At 36.9% G+C, this 17,745-nt stretch overlaps 2 protein-coding genes and 2 long non-coding RNA genes across 4 annotated transcripts; 2 read left to right on the top strand and 2 right to left on the bottom strand.

Annotated features, from left to right (window-relative positions):
* On the bottom strand, positions 1-1,975 carry LOC119784540. Its single transcript, XR_005280943.1, has 2 exons — positions 1,884-1,975; positions 1-149 (listed from the first exon to the last, which is right to left on the bottom strand). It is a non-coding gene; the product is annotated as an uncharacterized LOC119784540 (long non-coding RNA).
* A 2,104-nt stretch (positions 1,976-4,079) lies between these two features.
* On the bottom strand, positions 4,080-5,927 carry LOC119784501. Its single transcript, XR_005280939.1, has 3 exons — positions 5,839-5,927; positions 5,299-5,421; positions 4,080-4,141 (listed from the first exon to the last, which is right to left on the bottom strand). It is a non-coding gene; the product is annotated as an uncharacterized LOC119784501 (long non-coding RNA).
* Positions 5,928-6,205: 278 nt separating this feature from the next.
* Positions 6,206-7,084, top strand: LOC119784500 (golgin subfamily A member 6-like protein 7). The gene has a single exon (XM_038286567.1). The coding sequence runs from the start codon at positions 6,206-6,208 to the stop codon at positions 7,082-7,084; it is 879 nt and encodes a 292-aa protein (XP_038142495.1).
* An 8,996-nt stretch (positions 7,085-16,080) lies between these two features.
* On the top strand, positions 16,081-17,090 carry map1lc3cl (microtubule-associated protein 1 light chain 3 gamma, like). The gene is made up of 4 exons (XM_038286602.1): positions 16,081-16,238; positions 16,340-16,395; positions 16,497-16,603; positions 16,682-17,090. Exons 1-4 carry the CDS (start codon positions 16,181-16,183, stop codon positions 16,869-16,871), a joined length of 411 nt encoding a protein of 136 aa, XP_038142530.1. The 5' UTR covers positions 16,081-16,180; the 3' UTR covers positions 16,872-17,090.
* Positions 17,091-17,745: the final 655 nt, after the last annotated feature.

The following is a 17,745-nucleotide window of genomic DNA, read 5'->3' as shown; positions in this document are numbered from 1 at the left end:
TTTAAGTCGAACTATTTTCTTCAAACTTGTTTTTTTTTTTTAACAACAGTTGAAAACTAAAAGCACAGTGGACAGCAATACTCAGTGTCAGGTGGTGGGTTGTTGACACAGCCCTGGTGGTACCACCTGTTGCATCCGTCACAGGCAATCTGAAATGGACAAGATTCAAATAGGATTACTAATAGCATTGATACATGTTACAATTAGCATTTAATAACATGGATACATGATGTATGTGCGTCCGTGTATGATGTATGAGGTGTGGGTGAGAGAGTGTGTGTATATATATTTTGAAACACATTAGCTTTTGTTTAAATGTAAAGTCTGATGCTAGTTGAGACCAATAGCTGTTTGTAAAAGCCCATGGATAAGAAACTTTATTTCTATTTCAAGGTATCTTGCAGGCATTCTTGGTCAGTATAGGGGAAGCTGGTTTTATGTAATCTTCTATTACACATAAAGCTCAAAAGAAGGTTAGAAATTTAATTTGATTCTGCTTAATTTGATTTATATAACTCCCTTTAACCTCCAGTAGAACCAGAACTAGGCTCAGTATGAACGGTCATCTGCCTCGACCGACTGAGGGTTAGAGAAGACAGAGCAGAGACACAACGAGAGAGACAAACAAGCACAGAAGCGCACATTGATCCAGGAGTACTTTATGTTTTATATGGTGTTAGTGGATGATCTGCTTCCCGTCAATTATGTCACAGCTAAACAAACATCAAACCAGGTGTACCCACTATAAAGAGAAAAAAGACAGAGAAATAAAAGAGCAATGTTTAATTAAGCTTAAACTGTTGTTAATTCAGAAAGGTCTACTGGGGCAAAACAGTCCAAACAATAATCAGCTTTAAAGATTTCTCCACTAGTTCCCAAACGTAAGGCTACTCCATTGATTTATTTCTTTCATTACTGTACAAACTGATTAATCCAGCTGTGTTTGGCTATTGTTATTGTGGTTGCTGAGGCCACACACACCTGAATTAAACAGTTAGTCCTGTAACAAAAGACGGGCAATAACATTGCTGCCATCTGATGGCCATTTCTGTCTTAATGAGGAAATTAAAAGGGGGAGTGAATCTTTACAGCTTAATTCAGCATTGTCATATAAGGATCTACTGTAAGGAAACCTTGTTAGGTGGGCGAAGAAATCAAAGACTATTTTAAAAAATTGTCTGATAGGACAGGGCTGTGAGGAAATACTAATAATTATTCACAATCAATGTCATAACCCAGTACAAGGTACAAAGTATGCAGGTAGTAGTGTCAGTTTATTCACAACAGGAGAAAAACTAATGGACTCTGGGAATGGTTTTAAAGGAAACTTTAATTTTATCAAATTCAGTACCAACATTATTGTTTTGATTCCTCACTATAATAATCTTGTCCGTGTTTACACTAAATCAGGTCTGAGAACTGATCTAAACAAAAGAGGGTCGTTGTAGTTATTAATTGGCCGGGTACAAATGAAGAAATCAGTATGAAAGATGTTTACCTAGTCCTCCTCATGCTTTAGTTCTGGGAATGGTGAAATGTAAAAAATTAGAGGGAGTTCACTCATTTATACTAACCTATTCCTCTCACAGCAATGTTTCTGTGAGAAAGAATAAATCCATATGATTGTCCGTAATAAATTGATTAACCAAAATAGTCTGTGAAGTTGTACTATGTTGATGTGTATTAAAAGTCTTATATGTAAAAAGTGTTGATCTGTCGACACTAAATGTTACTGTACAAAAAAAATTGATTCAAACTGCAAATGGTTGCATCATAATGTATTAAGAATTTGCTTAATTTAGCTAATTAAACTCCTTTGGAATTAATTTTGTATGTTTACAGCAATTTCTTTAATTCCATTTTAACCCATTAAATGTACTTACCCACAGAGGATCATCAGTGTCTGCACTCCCACAGTGACTGCACAGGTTGTCCAGTGATTCTACATCAAAAGAAAAAAAGGTTTTACTAATTTTCAGGAGCATGGTAACACTGCATGGCTGCTCCTCTTTTTCAATTGTTTTTTGTCTCTTGGTTGATAAGAAGCTGAACTCATAGTCCATCCATTCCTTACTGACTGTGCGTGATTCCGAGCTCTGCAGTTCTTGTCTTTTATCTTTCCATACTAAGCATGCTCTGGTTTCTGGCCTATCTTGTATTAGAAAACCTCGCTTTATAGGTTCTTTTTGTTACAGCCAACATTGTGTTCCATACTTTTATTGGATTGTAAACGTTTTTTATTTAAATTACAAAAGATGAAACAGAAATGACAAAGAGTAATGCCATTTATAGGATTTTGATTATGTTTACACACATATGTGTGTCTGTCAGATCAACGTTGTATCTTTCTCTTGCGTAATTCTTTTCAAAGACAATTGTTTTTTGATGGATTTTTAAACATAATCCTTAACCTGTCAGTAAATCATGCCTTTCTTCTCTTTACCTCCCCATGTCTATTTTGCATTTTATACCTCAATTTAGCTTTCCTAGCAAACTATCAGAGCTTCTACAACAGTCTTTCGATTATTGATGTAAACTCACATGTTTATGTATCATTTAATTTCTCAACCAAAAGTTTCAAAACAGCAACTGTCTTATAAGTTAATCAAAATATGACTTTGTTAGAAAAATATATTATTCATTGTAGGTGCCATCTCCAAATTCATACTTTGTTATGTATTATCAAAAATTAAGCTGCTGTAGTACAATTTTTTGTTTTGGAGTAGAAAAGGCATACAATACTCAGTCTGTGAATCAAAGTAAAAAAAAAACATATTTCATAATACTACCGGATTGATGCAGACAGGTTGTGGCAATGTCAACTCTCAAGGCGTTGATAGCGTCTAAGGTAGTTGAAAAACTAAGATCTTTTCCTTCCAATAAGCACTCTGCAAACTGCAAAAAAAAAACAACACAAAACATAATCAATACAAATAGCAATTCAGAGTAACCAGTTAACCTAAACAGTCATGTTTTGTGGACTGTGGAAGGAAGCAAGAGTAGGCTACCTTGAGAGAACAAATGGATGCACATTCATAAAATTTAAACTCAGAAATGATGAGCCCAGGACATTCTAACTGCAAGGCAACAGTGATACCACATGTGTAAAGTGAAATAAAATCAACATACATTTAATAAGAATGTGATATGATTGATGTTATTACTGCTAATTATTATTTTGTGAGCTGCCATATTAAATGATGCCTAGCATTTAATACAGCTGCTTTGGATGGAAACTTTAGGAAAAAGATTATAAAGAAAGAATTACCCTCAAAATTTGTACATTAGTAAACAAATGACCAAAAACAACTGTAACACAGTACAAATAAATAGTTTGCAATGTAACAGTCAGCCAGGTTGTCAAATTAAAATGTAACGATTGATTTGGACAAAGTAATCTAGAATAGTATAAAACAGTAACATTTTATTGTTAGGTACTTTTGCGATTCAGTTGGAGCTTTATGCCCATGTTTGTTTATCAAAATAGAGTAATTACTTTCCTTAAGACCCAAATTTAACTGATCCAAGTAAATTCTAAATTTCGTTTTCCAACAGTACTTACTTTCAGCGCAAACACACCACAGGAAACACTGTCAGGTTGGATAGCATGTGGAACAGTGTTGCATGTCCATCTCGACACCTTTAGTCCTTTCTGCCTCATGAAAGCTCTTGTGTAGATAAAATGATAAACATTTTCAATAACAAGATCTCTCAAGTTCTTATCAGAAACATGAATGAGTGTCCTGTTTCAAACCTTGTTGCTACCAAGCACCTCTTCATTTTTCCTGGGGATTCTCCTAATGGGTCAAGGAACACTGTTGTTTTATCCATGGGATAAATAACCTTGGGGTTTAAACATAAAGCCCACCTCATTACTTTGATTTTTAATTCATAAGCCAGTAAACTGTTATTTCAAATTAAATCCCGTAATATCACATTCAAATAAACTCTATTCGATCTGTAACAATTTCCTTTTTCAATATATGAGTGGCAACTCTATTTCCAGTCACATCTCTTCAATACTTTAAATTTGTCAGTATGATAAATTGTGAATTTTGAAATTTTGCATTCCTACCACTAGCATCCAGTGGTGACTTTCATTTGCAATCCCCAGAATCATTGCATATTTTTCTGGATCAATCTGAAAAAATAAAAATAATAATAAACATATATATATATATATATATATATATACACATATACATACACATATACACACATATATACATATATTAGTGCTGTCAATCGATTAAATTTTTTTAATCGCGATTAATCGCATCAATGCCTAAGTTAACTCGCGATTAAACGCATTTTAATCACACATTTTTTTTCTGATTGAAAATCATTTAAATACTCTCAATGACATACAAAAAATACATACAGGCTAGGTTTGTGCCAATGTTCTTTTTTTAAATGAAAACAGGTCACAGACACTGATTTATGCCATAGAAACATATGGCAAGAAGATGGGGGGGCATGTAGCAAAAAATAACAAATATGTAGCCAAAAAAAAGGCCCTGAAAACACGCTGATGTAAAAGACAGTCAATACAGTCTTTTGAACAAAGACAAGCATTTTACCCTACTGCTATAAAATGTAGTAGAGTTAACATTAGATGTTAATTAACCAAGATAATAATGAACAATTTTCAATCAATACATCAAAATCAATAGATTGACATCACTAGATGGAGGTAGTCTATGCTCTAGAAAGTTACTTTTCAGCCTCTTAACAAAAATGAGAACACACACACACCCACACACACACACACACACACACACACACACACACACACACACACAATACTGACCTGTGGCGTACACAGACAGCAAGAGTGCCGTAGCAGATTCCATTTCACCTCAGTAATCTGTTTTCTCAGCGTATTTCAGGTTGCTACTAGGCACCAGACACTCAACTTGTTTGTTGGTGGTGGGGCTTAAAGAAAAGGCACTAGCGCCACCCAGTGTACGAGCGTCTTTTTCCCTTGAGGAGCTCCGCTCTCGAAGCCTATGGAAAATGCATAGACTGGGGGAAAATAGCCCCGCCTTCCCGCAGGCTGCAGCGGGATGTACTTGGAAAATTGTACCATAAAACCACATAGCGTTAATCTCACGTTAAAAAAATTATCACCATTAAAATGGCCTCGCGTTAACGCGATAATAACGCAATAATTTTGACAGCACTAATATATATATATATATATATATATATATATATATATATATATATATATATATATATATATATATATAGTAAATTGACCCCATCCGTAACACACACTGACTCTGTTATACAAACCTTTAATCTGGATTTTTGATGTTTCCAAATACGCGTCATTTCAAAACTGTCTATCAGGGCTGCTTGTTCTTGGTGCTTCAGGTTAAATCGTTGGACCATAACATGTAAATAGGCGTTTATCACCTGGAAAGATAGATATGATATTGTAACACAATTTAAATTTCTAGTTATTTTTCCCTATGACTTTTGGTTTCATAATTACTTTATGAAGTTTGAACAACTTTAACATGCACAATAGAAATGCTGTTATTTTCATACCTCAAATAATGGTAAAACCTGTTGTTTTATCAATTATACACACCCACATAATCTCTAATCAATGCTTGTTTTGATGTATGATTTGTCAGACATCAAAACAACTTTAACTTTCCAAAAACAAATCTTTAAATCTTTAACATGTCATACATTCCTTCTGTTTCCAGCTGCAGAAAATTCATTATTTTTATTTTCTTGCATCTGTGTCTATCGAACAGTATTCTTAACACCACCCCCCAACATGCGATTTACAATTTCTATTATTTTTCACATATAATTTATTACCTCACTCTCCAGCTCTTTACCAGGACGGATTCTATCAAAATCCCAACAAAACAACTTGTATGGGCCAATCTTTGACAGGAGGATGTGAGTTTGCTTTGTTTTTCCACTCCAAACCTTTCCTAAAACTGGAAAAGATGTGGAAGATTAGTGTACTGATATAACACACATTTCTATCTTGTTTATTTATCTAATCCAACATAAACAATGTAAAACACACTTATAAGATGTCAGTTAAGATGTAATTGTTAAATAAAAATAGAAATAGGACCTTTTGGGAAACTCTCCAATGAGGTTGTGGCAGCTATGCAGGATGCTGAGGGTGTTGTAGGAGATGAGGGAGGAGATGAAGCAGGAGTAACAAGGGTCGATGCAGATGGCATTGGAGGAGATGAGGGAGGAGGAGATGAGGCAGGAGCAACTAGGGGGGATTCAGATGGCGTTGGACGAGATGAGGGAGGAGGAGATGAGGGAGGAGATGAGGCAGGAGCAACTAGGGTGGATGCAGATGGCATTGGAGGAGATGAGGGAGGAGGAGATGAGGCAGGAGCAACTAGGGGGGATTCAGATGGCGTTGGACGAGATGAGGGAGGAGGAGATGAGGGAGGAGATGAGGCAGGAGCAACTAGGGTGGATGCAGATGGCATTGGAGGAGATGAGGGAGGAGGAGATGAGGCAGGAGCAACTAGGGGGGATTCAGATGGCGTTGGACGAGATGAGGGAGGAGGAGATGAGGGAGGAGATGAGGCAGGAGCAACTAGGGTGGATGCAGATGGCGTTGGAGGAGATGAGGGAGGAGGAGATGAGGGAGGAGATGAGGCAGGAGCAACTAGGGTGGATGCAGATGGCATTGGAGGAGATGAGGGAGGAGGAGATGAGGGAGGAGATAAGGCAGGAGCAACTAGGGTGGATGCAGATGGCATTGGAGGAGATGAGGGAGGAGATAAGGCAGGAGCAACTAGGGTGGATGCAGATGGCGTTGGAGGAGATGAGGGAGGAGGAGATGAGGGAGGAGATGAGGCAGGAGCAACTAGGGTGGATGCAGATGGCGTTGGAGGAGATGAGGGAGGAGGAGATGAGGGAGGAGATGAGGCAGGAGCAACTAGGGTGGATTCAGATGGCGTTGGACGAGATGAGGGAGGAGGAGATGAGGCAGGAGCAACAAGGGTGGATGATGAGGGTGTTTGAGGCAAGGAGGCAGTTGTTAATTTATGAGGAATCCGTGGTTGTTGTGGCACAAAATGTTTGAGGTGGTCAGCACTGACATTTTTAAAAAATGATCCATCCTCCCCAAGAAGGTCGACACTTTTTCCCTGGATTGCAGTGATGGTAAAAGGCCCGAGAAAGTTGGGTTCAAGCTTTCCACCTTTACGCTGCTGACTCCTCACGTTTTGCCTCAAGACTTTCTGCCCAACAACAAAGCTTACTTTGCGTCTTGATGCACTTAGTCTTTTTTTGGTCTTTTCCTGGGATCTGGAGACATTTTCCTCAATGATTGTTTTCAATTCATCAAGCAGCTTGATGCCCTGGCTCACAGTTTCCTCCTCAATCACTTCTTCAACACTGCTGCTTATCTTTACAAAGAGTAAACAGTTCAGAGTTTGATAACATATGGGCAATACATACGCATTTCCACTCTTAAATAATCTACTGTTTTTAGTGTTGCAAACCTGGTATTTTTCTGGAATTTCTATCGGATAGCGTGCTTCTCTCCCAAACATTAAAAAGTATGGCGAAAACTTGGTGGTTATCTGCTTTTTTGTCCGAAGCCCAAACATGACTGCATCCAAATAGTCGTCCCAAGTCTCCGGTTTGGTCCCCACAAGTTTGCACAAAGACCTAAGAGAGGCAAGGTAATCAAGATCATATGAAGTAAGTTACCTTGTGAAATAATTGCTGTATTTGCTTGAAGTTTTGAAATAAATCTTTTCAACATTACCTTTGGATTGTGCCATTCATTTTTTCCACAAGACCATTTGTCTGGGGATGGTAGGGTGCACACAGACTGCGTTTTATACCCAGTCTCTCACATACGTTTTTGTTTATCTGTTTCAACCATAGGTAGTGTGTGAGTTGCTTATCTGCATCTAATACTTTGATAATTCATGAAGTGTTAATAAAAAAAGAATTTACCGCATTCACAAACTCTGTCCCTTGGTCTGTTAATATGCGTTTGGGCGCCTCGAACTGGTGAACAAATTTAAGAATTTGCTTGGTGACCTCCTCAGCAGTTTTAGATTTGATTGGGTAAGCCTGTGTCCACTTTGTGTAATAATCAATCATTACACAGATGTACTTGTTTCCACAGGCTGTTTCTTTTAGCTGTCCAATCAGGTCCATCCCTACAAGCTCAAACGGCTGTGTAACCTGAAATAAATGAGGAAAAAGTACAAAATAACCACTTTGCTGTGAAAGTGTTGCAAAATCATAACAACATATATAATATTTCCAATCATTTTGATGCAAAAAATGTTTGACAAAGACATTTGGAAGCAACATAGTTTATAAAAGCAGTATAAAAGACATTCCAAAGACATGGATAATATTTGGTATCTCTATTAAGTATAATGATATGAAGACAACAATAAGTCTCGGAACATCAAAGAAATACAGTTAAAACTAATACCTTTATTGGAGTGTGCTTTACAGCTTCCTTTATGTTCTGCTGAGCAGACTGGCAGTGAGCACATTCAGATACCTGTAGAAGTTGGTAAAGAGACAAAACATGATTTGTTTATGATACAGTTGCGTCACCTTTCTGTTTTGACTTTTTTTTTACTATTTAGAAGTGTCATCATTGCTTTTATTTCGGGGGTTTACTAAGTTATTTTGTTCAAAAAGGTAAAAAAAAAAAAAGTAAAGTAAAATTTGAATTGTAATAATGTGATTTCTAACACATTTTGCCACTTCATGACAGCAATCAAGATATAAGATATATGTAATTGTGTTCATAGCCAGTTTGTTTATGTGCATACCCACATTGTAACAGAGATATAGATTTAGAGGCACGTAACTTTTGATAGGTGTATACATGTAAGCAGGTATAAGCATTTTTACCCATTGACTGATATCTTTGGTCATCCCAGGCCAATAATAGCGTTGCGAAATGGCATCCCTCGTTTTTTTTTGGCCATTGTGACTTCCTGTGGGACTTGCATGCAGGTTGATGAAGATGGCATTTGCTTCGTCAGCACCATTGACCACAATAGTTTTTTGTTTTTTTTCTAGACCTCTCATATAAAACAAAGATTCTCCTAGAAAACAATTAAAAAAGGATAAATATAATCACATGGCAACAATTTGATATAGGAATTAGCATAGCTGTTATTGAGTTAATCCAAGGAAATGATCATACCAGAGATGAGCATGACTAGGGCAATATTTACACGCATGCACAAAAATTATCTTCCTTATAATAAGCAGTTTAGAATAGCACACATAACCATTTTTATGTGACACTGTAATTTCCTTCAATTTCTGTATGTAATTTTAGATAAAAAAATTCTATAGTTTATTATGCATACCATAGTGTTACATTATTGACAGCCAGTTCTTCTGTTCCAGTATTATTTCTCAACATTTTACATAATGATTTGGAGCAATGGGAAAAATACTTGACTTTTCGTAACTATGATTACATTTTCACTGACGCACGGGGTAAAATTTGTATCTCATTATCTGCAAATCCATCTAGACGCTCAGCAGTGTCATACCATTGCTTGGTCATAGCCTGAGCTTTTACCTACTTCCACATAATGAATTTTAATGCTTAGGGTAATCCTCCAATGATCTGCTAGTTGTAGGGAAAATGCGCTCCATTTTACAATTAATCAATTCTGAGCGGGCAATAATGTTTTATTGCCACCTCAACAGTTGCAGTTATCTGCCCTTTTCGCATATTAGCTCTCCTTTTTATTTATTCATTTATTTATTCATTTGCTCAGATGTTGCTTTGAATTACGCACCGCACGTTATTGGAGCACTGTTAAATTTTATTTTCTTAGGCGCGGGGGTCGGACCTGAAATTCTCGATTATACAACATAGTTTGTTACAAATATATTAAGAACAAACAATTTTAATCTAACATCTTAGTCCATTCTACTTCTCAATATCTTAAAAGTTATGTGACGCCACTATCTGACGATGCGTGCGGGGGGCGGCTCACCTTCGACGTGGTAATTTGATGCCTTTCGGCGAATTTCTGTCTTTTCGCGCTTTGACAAGCCACTTTGATAGGATTTATGAACCTTGTATTCATAAATCTCTTTAAAAAGCTGGGGATCCATTCTGTAGCGATTAGTCAAGGCCAATAACAGTATAATAAACCATACAGCCATCCAACCAATTACCTAAATATGCACCAATTTAGCCACACCTACTCTGTAGTTATTTTTCTTTAAAGACAAATAAAGTTACGTAAATGAAAGAAGGAGCAAATAAATTCTACATAAATAAATAAATGTGTAACCTTCTTCATATTGACAAGTATTAGTTACATGTAAAACTAGATATCCCAAACAAAATTAGAATTAGGTTAAATTGTGTAATGCAGCTCACACAATTGGAATCAGTCCTGTTTAATACATTGCTATTTAGCAACGGTATAGTTGCTTTCCTGTCCGTCATTGTTAAGATTATAATAACTAATATTCTTACTGATATTTAGATAAATAGTTATTTAAAGCATTCTTGGTAATGTTTTGCATTTTGTGTCTTTAATTATATTAATAATTTTGCATTAAAATGTATTTGTACATGGTGAATTTTACCAATATTGTTGTTACTTTGTTAACATTGAAAACGGAGAAGCTATAGAAGAAAACAATGGTATGTAAAAAACATTTTTCTTTTTAATCAGATGGATGCTGGTGCTAACTTTTAACAAAATCTCTTTCAAAGTATGTTGGTTAAAGGTGTTAATGTTGCTTAGCCAAAATGTCTGCTTAACTTACCATTTCTTCCATTTTTCACCCTTCACCTTGGAGGAAGTTTTTGGGGCAAATAAAACATAAAAAAATACAGAAATATAGATTTGTAGCTGATGTTTCAATTTCTACCTGCTTCCACATGTGTGCTGAGGTACCAGTGTGAATTTCATGTATGTGGGACAATCTTTAAGTTAAAAACAAGGGGGATGCATTTTTTGGCAGGTCCTTGCCAAAAATTGCATCCCCTGCTTTTTTCCAGAAATATACAGTTGTAGCTGATGTTTCAATTTCTACCTGCTTCCACATGTGTGCTGAGGTACCAGTGTGAGTTTCATGTGTGTAGGACAATTCTTAGGTTAAAAACAAGGGGGGTGCATTTTTTGGCAGGTCCTTGCCAAAAATGGCATCCCCTGCTTTTTTCCAGAAATATACAGTTGTAGCTGATGTTTCAATTTCTACCTGCTTCCACATGTGTGCTGAGGTACCAGTGTGAATTTCATGTATGTGGGACAATCTTTAAGTTAAAAACAAGGGGGATGCATTTTTTGGCAGGTCCTTGGCAAAAATTGCATCCCCTGCTTTTTTCCAGAAATATAGATTTGTAGCTGATGTGACAAATTCTACCTGCTTCCACGTGTGTGCTGAGGTACTAGTGTGAATTTCATGTGTGTAGGACAATTCTTAGGTTAAAAACAAGGGGGATGCATTTTGTGGCAGGTCCTTGCCAAAAACTGCATCCCCTGCTATCTCAGAGGAGTTGACACTTGTACGTCTGTATTCCTGTATATTCATCAGTAATTAAGTACAAGGATCAGCAAATGCAAATTCTGCCCTGTAAAACAATGACAGTGCAATTGTTGCTTCATATGATCTGAAGCCCCATTTGGAGCTTTTAAACAGTATTTTGAAAAACCTTGATAAATTGCTGCTGTAATATTATAGATTTTTTAGAATAAAAATCTAGCAGATGTGCATAAACAAACAAACAAAAAAAATACCATACAGTTCAGTAAAAATACAGTTCTGTTTTATGCCTCATTCTTGTAAGTTTAAAATGTTCCAATGCTCCTGAATGCACCATAGCTTTCTGACGCGCAGCGAACGCATCTCACTGGTCTGTGAACGCTGTGCTATGTAGATGCGCGTTTGATTTTCCACTTAAGAGAAAGCTTTGCAAACTCAAAACTCACGTCGGCTGTCACGGTTTAGTGTTGTGTGTAAATAGCAAGAGACCACAACAAATAAATCAGCCGTACCATGGTCAAAATCTTTGGATTTAATGTTGTTCAAAAAATCTGTACTTTTGTAAATTAATCTGCCAAATAACCACAACTTTTTTCCCACGAGAGGTATTTTTAAACGTTTTTATATCATTAATATAAGAACCTAAGCTCCATTGAACATATTTTAATCCGTTTTCCTCGTCGATATGCAGTTCAACAGAGCGAGGCGCGCTCCCGCGACTGGGGATGCATTTTTCGGCAGGCATGCACTTTTGGGCATAACACCGGCCCCAACTGGTTCCAAGTTATTTCTATTCAAACCTTTTTATTCACTTTCTTCAATTTAATATCATGTTTGATCAACGTTGCAGCTGAAAACTAGCTGTTCTAGACAGGGTTCAACAGGAGCCAGTGGCCCTGTCAGAGGCGGTTCTACACCAAGGGGGCCAGCGTGTTTTAATGGGGGCCCAGAAAAGCATGCTATGAAAAACAGGGCAAGGGATTCAAAAATATCAAGAGAGCTGCATGACATGAAATGTATATTCAAGTAGGTTTAATTAAAATTCTATATCTTATTAGGTCAATATACATTCAGAATTTAGGAATTTTACATATATTTAATTTAAGTTAAAATTCCCATTTTCTGTAAAATCTGAATTAGGACTGAATAAAAACTGATAAATTCAGATGTACAGAATTTGATAAATTATTTTTGTTTAAAAAAAAAACCTTAAGCAGATGAAAACTTGGATCCTATCTCAATACCACTGAAGCTATCACCTGTTGTTTTTAAATAATTAGTAAAACAGAATTTGTAAAGGAAAAAAAATGAAATAGATCCAAAGGACCTATGAGTACCTATGTCTGTTCCAGCGCAGATCATGATTAGAATTTCTTTGAGTATTATGTCTTCAGGACAGGGGCTATAATAGGGGCCAGGACATGATCTACAGGGGCACTGGCCCCTGTCTAGAATCGCCCATGGGCCCTGTTGATCTGGACCGGTCCCTGTTATGGCCCCTTTACCACGGGCAGTTCTAGACAGGGGCCAAAGTTCTGTTCTCAGAAGCCTTTGTGAAAACATTAGAGGAAGAAACACAATAAAATGTGCCCAACCTTAAAGCAGAGTTAGTTTTCTAAATTAAGCTTTTGACTTTCCATGCAGTACTGGTCCACCCTTCAGCTGCAGATGGAGAACAGAACAGCTGTACCTCTCGTCTACTAAGACATGGCCACCTAACCTGACATGCTTTACATAGAGATCATTAATCATAAAGCAACTGGTAACTCTGGAGGACCAGCAGAGATCCATAGCTCAGGTGGGAGGATTTATTGACAGGGCAACTTATAAAGTTTACAAATCTGAGAACATCATTACTGAAAGGTTGCAGCCAGCCCTTTAAAAGATACTTCTTTGGTCAAATCAAGCTGAACTCTTTGGCTTATAGGAATTATAACAGAATTATTGACAGATTTTATTGCCTTGATACTGGCCATGAAAAACAAACTTTATTCAGAATCAATTATTGTAATAATCACCAACTAATTTAGCAATCGATTAATCCTAACTCGAAGAGAGTCTAAAACATGCTTTTAGCTGACAAAGCAACCCACTTAGATCTGTAATTATACCATTACTGTACAAAAAAAAACATATAAACATTTTACATTTAAGATAACAAAAATTATCAATACATTAAACAATTAGCAAAATGATCATTAACTGCAGCCATAGAAGTGAGCAGAAATGCTGCCACAGGCTCCTTTAATAAGTTTCTCCTCACACTACTGCCCTCTAGCGGTCAATGCTGGACAAACAATGTCAAAGTTCCTGATCATATTCTACATATTTAATTTTTTTCAACAGCATATTTTTATTTAATTGCCAACCGAATATTATACTTTCTATATCAGTGCTGAATACATTTAAAGCTCCCTTTATTAGCCAGAAAATAAAGCATAACTTTTTTTTTCAATGGAGCTCTTCTTTTTTCCTATGTTCTTCCCCGACTCTTTCTTTTCTCCTTTTTTATGTTTTATTATCCAAAGTAATTCTTTTAAAATAAATGTACCCACAGCTGATAAAACTGAATAAGCTAAAATAGAATAAAAACAGAAATGCAGATGCGACCAATTGTTGATGGAAAACAGACACAACTCAGAGGATGGATGGATGGATGGATGGATGGATGGATGGATGGATGGATGGATGGATGGATGGATGGATGGATGGATGGATGGATGGATGGATATGAGAGAAGAAAATTCTTTGAAAGGGAAAAAAAATCTCTGATTTGATTTTTATCAAAAAGAAAATGAATGTGCACAAATAAGGAATAGTTGCATTAACCATACATGTAAACATAGTTTTATGGGGCCCTGGGCAGCTGCCAAGTATTACCTAATGATAAATCCCCCATTAGTTAATTGCAATATGAACTAAGAAACAAAATAAAGTTAAAAAGAAAGAAAAAGAAAAATAATCAATAACATTTCTATATAATTTAAATTGAATTTTTATTTTTTTTATTTTTATTTTTTTTTACAAATAAAAAGATATAAACAGATTAATAAACTAATAGCAATAATTGCAGCTGGTGCTCTCTGGTCTCCATACATCATTGAAGGAAGCTTAAAATATTCAACATTTCATGATAATTCATTTTTTTAGATAAAAAAAATCTGATTAGATTTTTCTAAGCATAACAACACTTTAACGTGAATTCAATTATTTTCTATTAACATTGCTCCAATGTGTGAGTTAGAAATAAAATAAATCAACATAAAATGCTATGTTGTTTGGCATTTCAACCAGCAGGGGGCGGTGTTTATCCATAACGGCTCATCAGATCACAGCAGATGCTCTCCTGTGTTTGCAGGGCAGCTCTCTAACAGGGGACCATCTTTGACTCAGGGGGTCTTGGAGCCAGGAGATGCTGGTTCTCTGCGAAGTCCCTGTTGGGCCCTGGACTGATCCCCTGCTTCAGGGGCTGTGTTTATAATTTGGGAGTGGGTTACATCTCCCATAGTGAAACACTGAAAAAAGTAAGAAAAATGCTAACTAACTCACATAACCCAAGTTCTTTGATAACAGAGTGAAGTGTTTCACCTGCACTGTCCTTCTTGCAAAGATGGTAGAATGATTGTAGGAGGACCTTGCCAACTGTACCAATATCAGGGTGTGGGGCCTAGGTGTAGCATTGGAACAGTCGACTTGTCTGTCAGGGACAGACTTTGTGCATGTTGAGCTTCCTTAGTTGGTCTTACATAGGCGATTGCCATAGTGAAACACTAAACAAAGTTAGAAAAATAACTAAGTTATTAAGTTATTAAACTTATTAACTAAGTAATAAGTTTGTATATATTGAGAATATTAAAATGTAACTCTGGAGGAGCTGTAAAGACCTACAGCTGACGTTAGGAGCATCTCTGGACAGGAACCTTTGGACATACACCTTGGAGAAAGGTGCATATATATATATATATATATATATAGGTAGGTAGGACATGTTACTATCATATCTGAATGAGAAGAACACATAATTTGAACCACACCTGTCATCAAATAGTTAGCCAATCAGGTGACCTTTACCAAAAAATGTGAGTGACATCACGTTGCCATGCAATACTTTCAGCTTCATTACCTTGAAAAAGATTTTTATGGTGAGGGATTTTTATTTTAAGTAAGGTGAAATGAACAGTGTCAAACCTAAAATACTCGTTTATAATTGGAGCAACAGAAAATTTGAATTTACCTGATTGACAGGGATATTTAATTTCTTTCATTTCAGAGCTGCAGCAGCTCTCTGGTCAAAGGATAAACTGTTGCTCTGTTTTTTGCTCTGATCTTTTTTTTTCTGGTTCCCCATGAAAAAATTAGTGCCCCCTCCCTCACCCCCTCGGTGGATTTGTTAGTTATTGTGATTTTGGGTCTTCATTCTCCATGTGCCTGGAAAGCATTTGTCAAGTGTCAAGCAGATGTGAGAGAGCTTCGTAGCAGGATGATGTGAATCTCAACTACCCCATGACCTCACCTCGTCCAGCAGGAGAAGGAGCGTCTCTGGACTCCTCCCGGCTCTTCCTCTATAAAACCCAAGCCGTCACTGCAGCTCACCGAGGTTTGCTTACTTCCAACCGAGGGGACTTCACCCTGGTGCCTCCATCACTATTGGCCTTTCCAAAACTCCCCAAACATGGCTCCTTTTGAGAAATCCATGGAGATGATGCCCTTCAAGCAGAGGAAATGCCTCGGTGAGACTTTCTGACATCTGCTCCTCTGGTCTGTTTCCTCCATCTCTGCCTTTACTGCTTAGATGATGCTTTAAATAAAATCCTTCCTTGTTTGTTTTCAGCAACGAGAAAAGATGAGGTGTGCAATATTCGCTCTAAATTCCCCAACAAATTGCCTGTAAGTTTTACATTTTCTTCATATTTCTAATATAAATTCATGCTGATTGGGTTTTGTTTATAACTAATAGTAATTTCTAACTGCTGTTTCTTTGCAATCAGGTGATTGTTGAGCGTTACGTCAGGGAGAAGAACCTCCCTCTGCTGGACAAAACCAAGTTTTTAGTTCCCTTTGAGCTTACTTTGAGTCAGTTCCTCTGTCTTCTCAGGTAAACCTCCTCCTCTCCTCTCAGACGCCTTCAGCAACTGGCCCCTCTGACTTCTGACCTTTTTGTTTCTCTCCTCAGGAATAAGATTGCTCTGGACCAGACACAGACTCTGTTCCTCCTGGTTGGGGGGAAGAGCATGTCCTGCATGTCCTCCAGCATGGGGGAGATCTATTCCCACTTCAGAGATTCTGACGGCTTCCTGTACATCACCTACGCATCACAGGAAGTGTTTGGAGCTCCTCAGTCTGCAGACAAGCCGCCTCGCTGAGAGAGAGAGTGAAAAAATGAACTGAAAAAAGACAAAGTGAACTAAAGGAGACATCTGCCTACCTCAAGAAACAGCTTTGGGCTTTCAAAGACCTGATGTCCAGCCTCCTCACTGCTGACAATACAGGGCAGCGTGTGCCCTGAGGAAGACTCCACAGACTTGTTTACAGTTTTAATTTCTACCCATCTTCAATTTGAATAAGATTGTTGTTCTTTTTTCTGTTTTTTTTTTTTTCTGTTGAAAGCTGATCTTGAATTCTACACATCACTGCAAGCTCAGCACATTATGAATCCACCAATCTTCAGCTGATTATTAATGTTTTTATCCTTATTGGCACTTATTTCATGTATATATTCCTTTATTATTTAAAAAGAAACCTCACCAGCTTCCAGTAAAGAATGTGAACTCCTCCCACAGACTCAGTATTAAACAGAGAAGCGCTGTTAGATGTCTGGCTGTTCTTTTCTGATGCGTTCTGGGTCCAAAGTAGCAAAAAAGATTTCTTCTTCTTATTTAATCTTATGTATTAGTATTGCTATCCCTACGTTTTTTTCCCCTGTTGAACTTCATGTAATTCATGATTTTAGTACATTTTATTATAAGAATAACCAAAACAAAAAAGGGGAAAAAACAAAAATCTTTTAGTTGTGAAACAACTAAAATTGAAATGAGAAATGTTTGCAGATCCAAACAATAACCTTGAATGCACATGAAAAGTATTAGTTTAACATTGGTGAATAAAACCTTTAGATAAGAAAAATCAGGGTTTATTTGCTGCACCTGATTTTATTTTTTTAGGCCTGATCTGCAATTTTATGCAATTTTTGCATCACATGGCAGAGAAAAGTTGTTTTTCAGATTATTTGATGGTGAA

The sequence above is a fragment of the Cyprinodon tularosa genome, unplaced genomic scaffold (genome assembly GCF_016077235.1).
Source record: "Cyprinodon tularosa strain WSP-4 unplaced genomic scaffold, ASM1607723v1 ctg228, whole genome shotgun sequence".
Taxonomy (NCBI): domain Eukaryota; kingdom Metazoa; phylum Chordata; class Actinopteri; order Cyprinodontiformes; family Cyprinodontidae; genus Cyprinodon; species Cyprinodon tularosa.
This window is presented reverse-complemented; position numbering and strand designations above follow the sequence as displayed.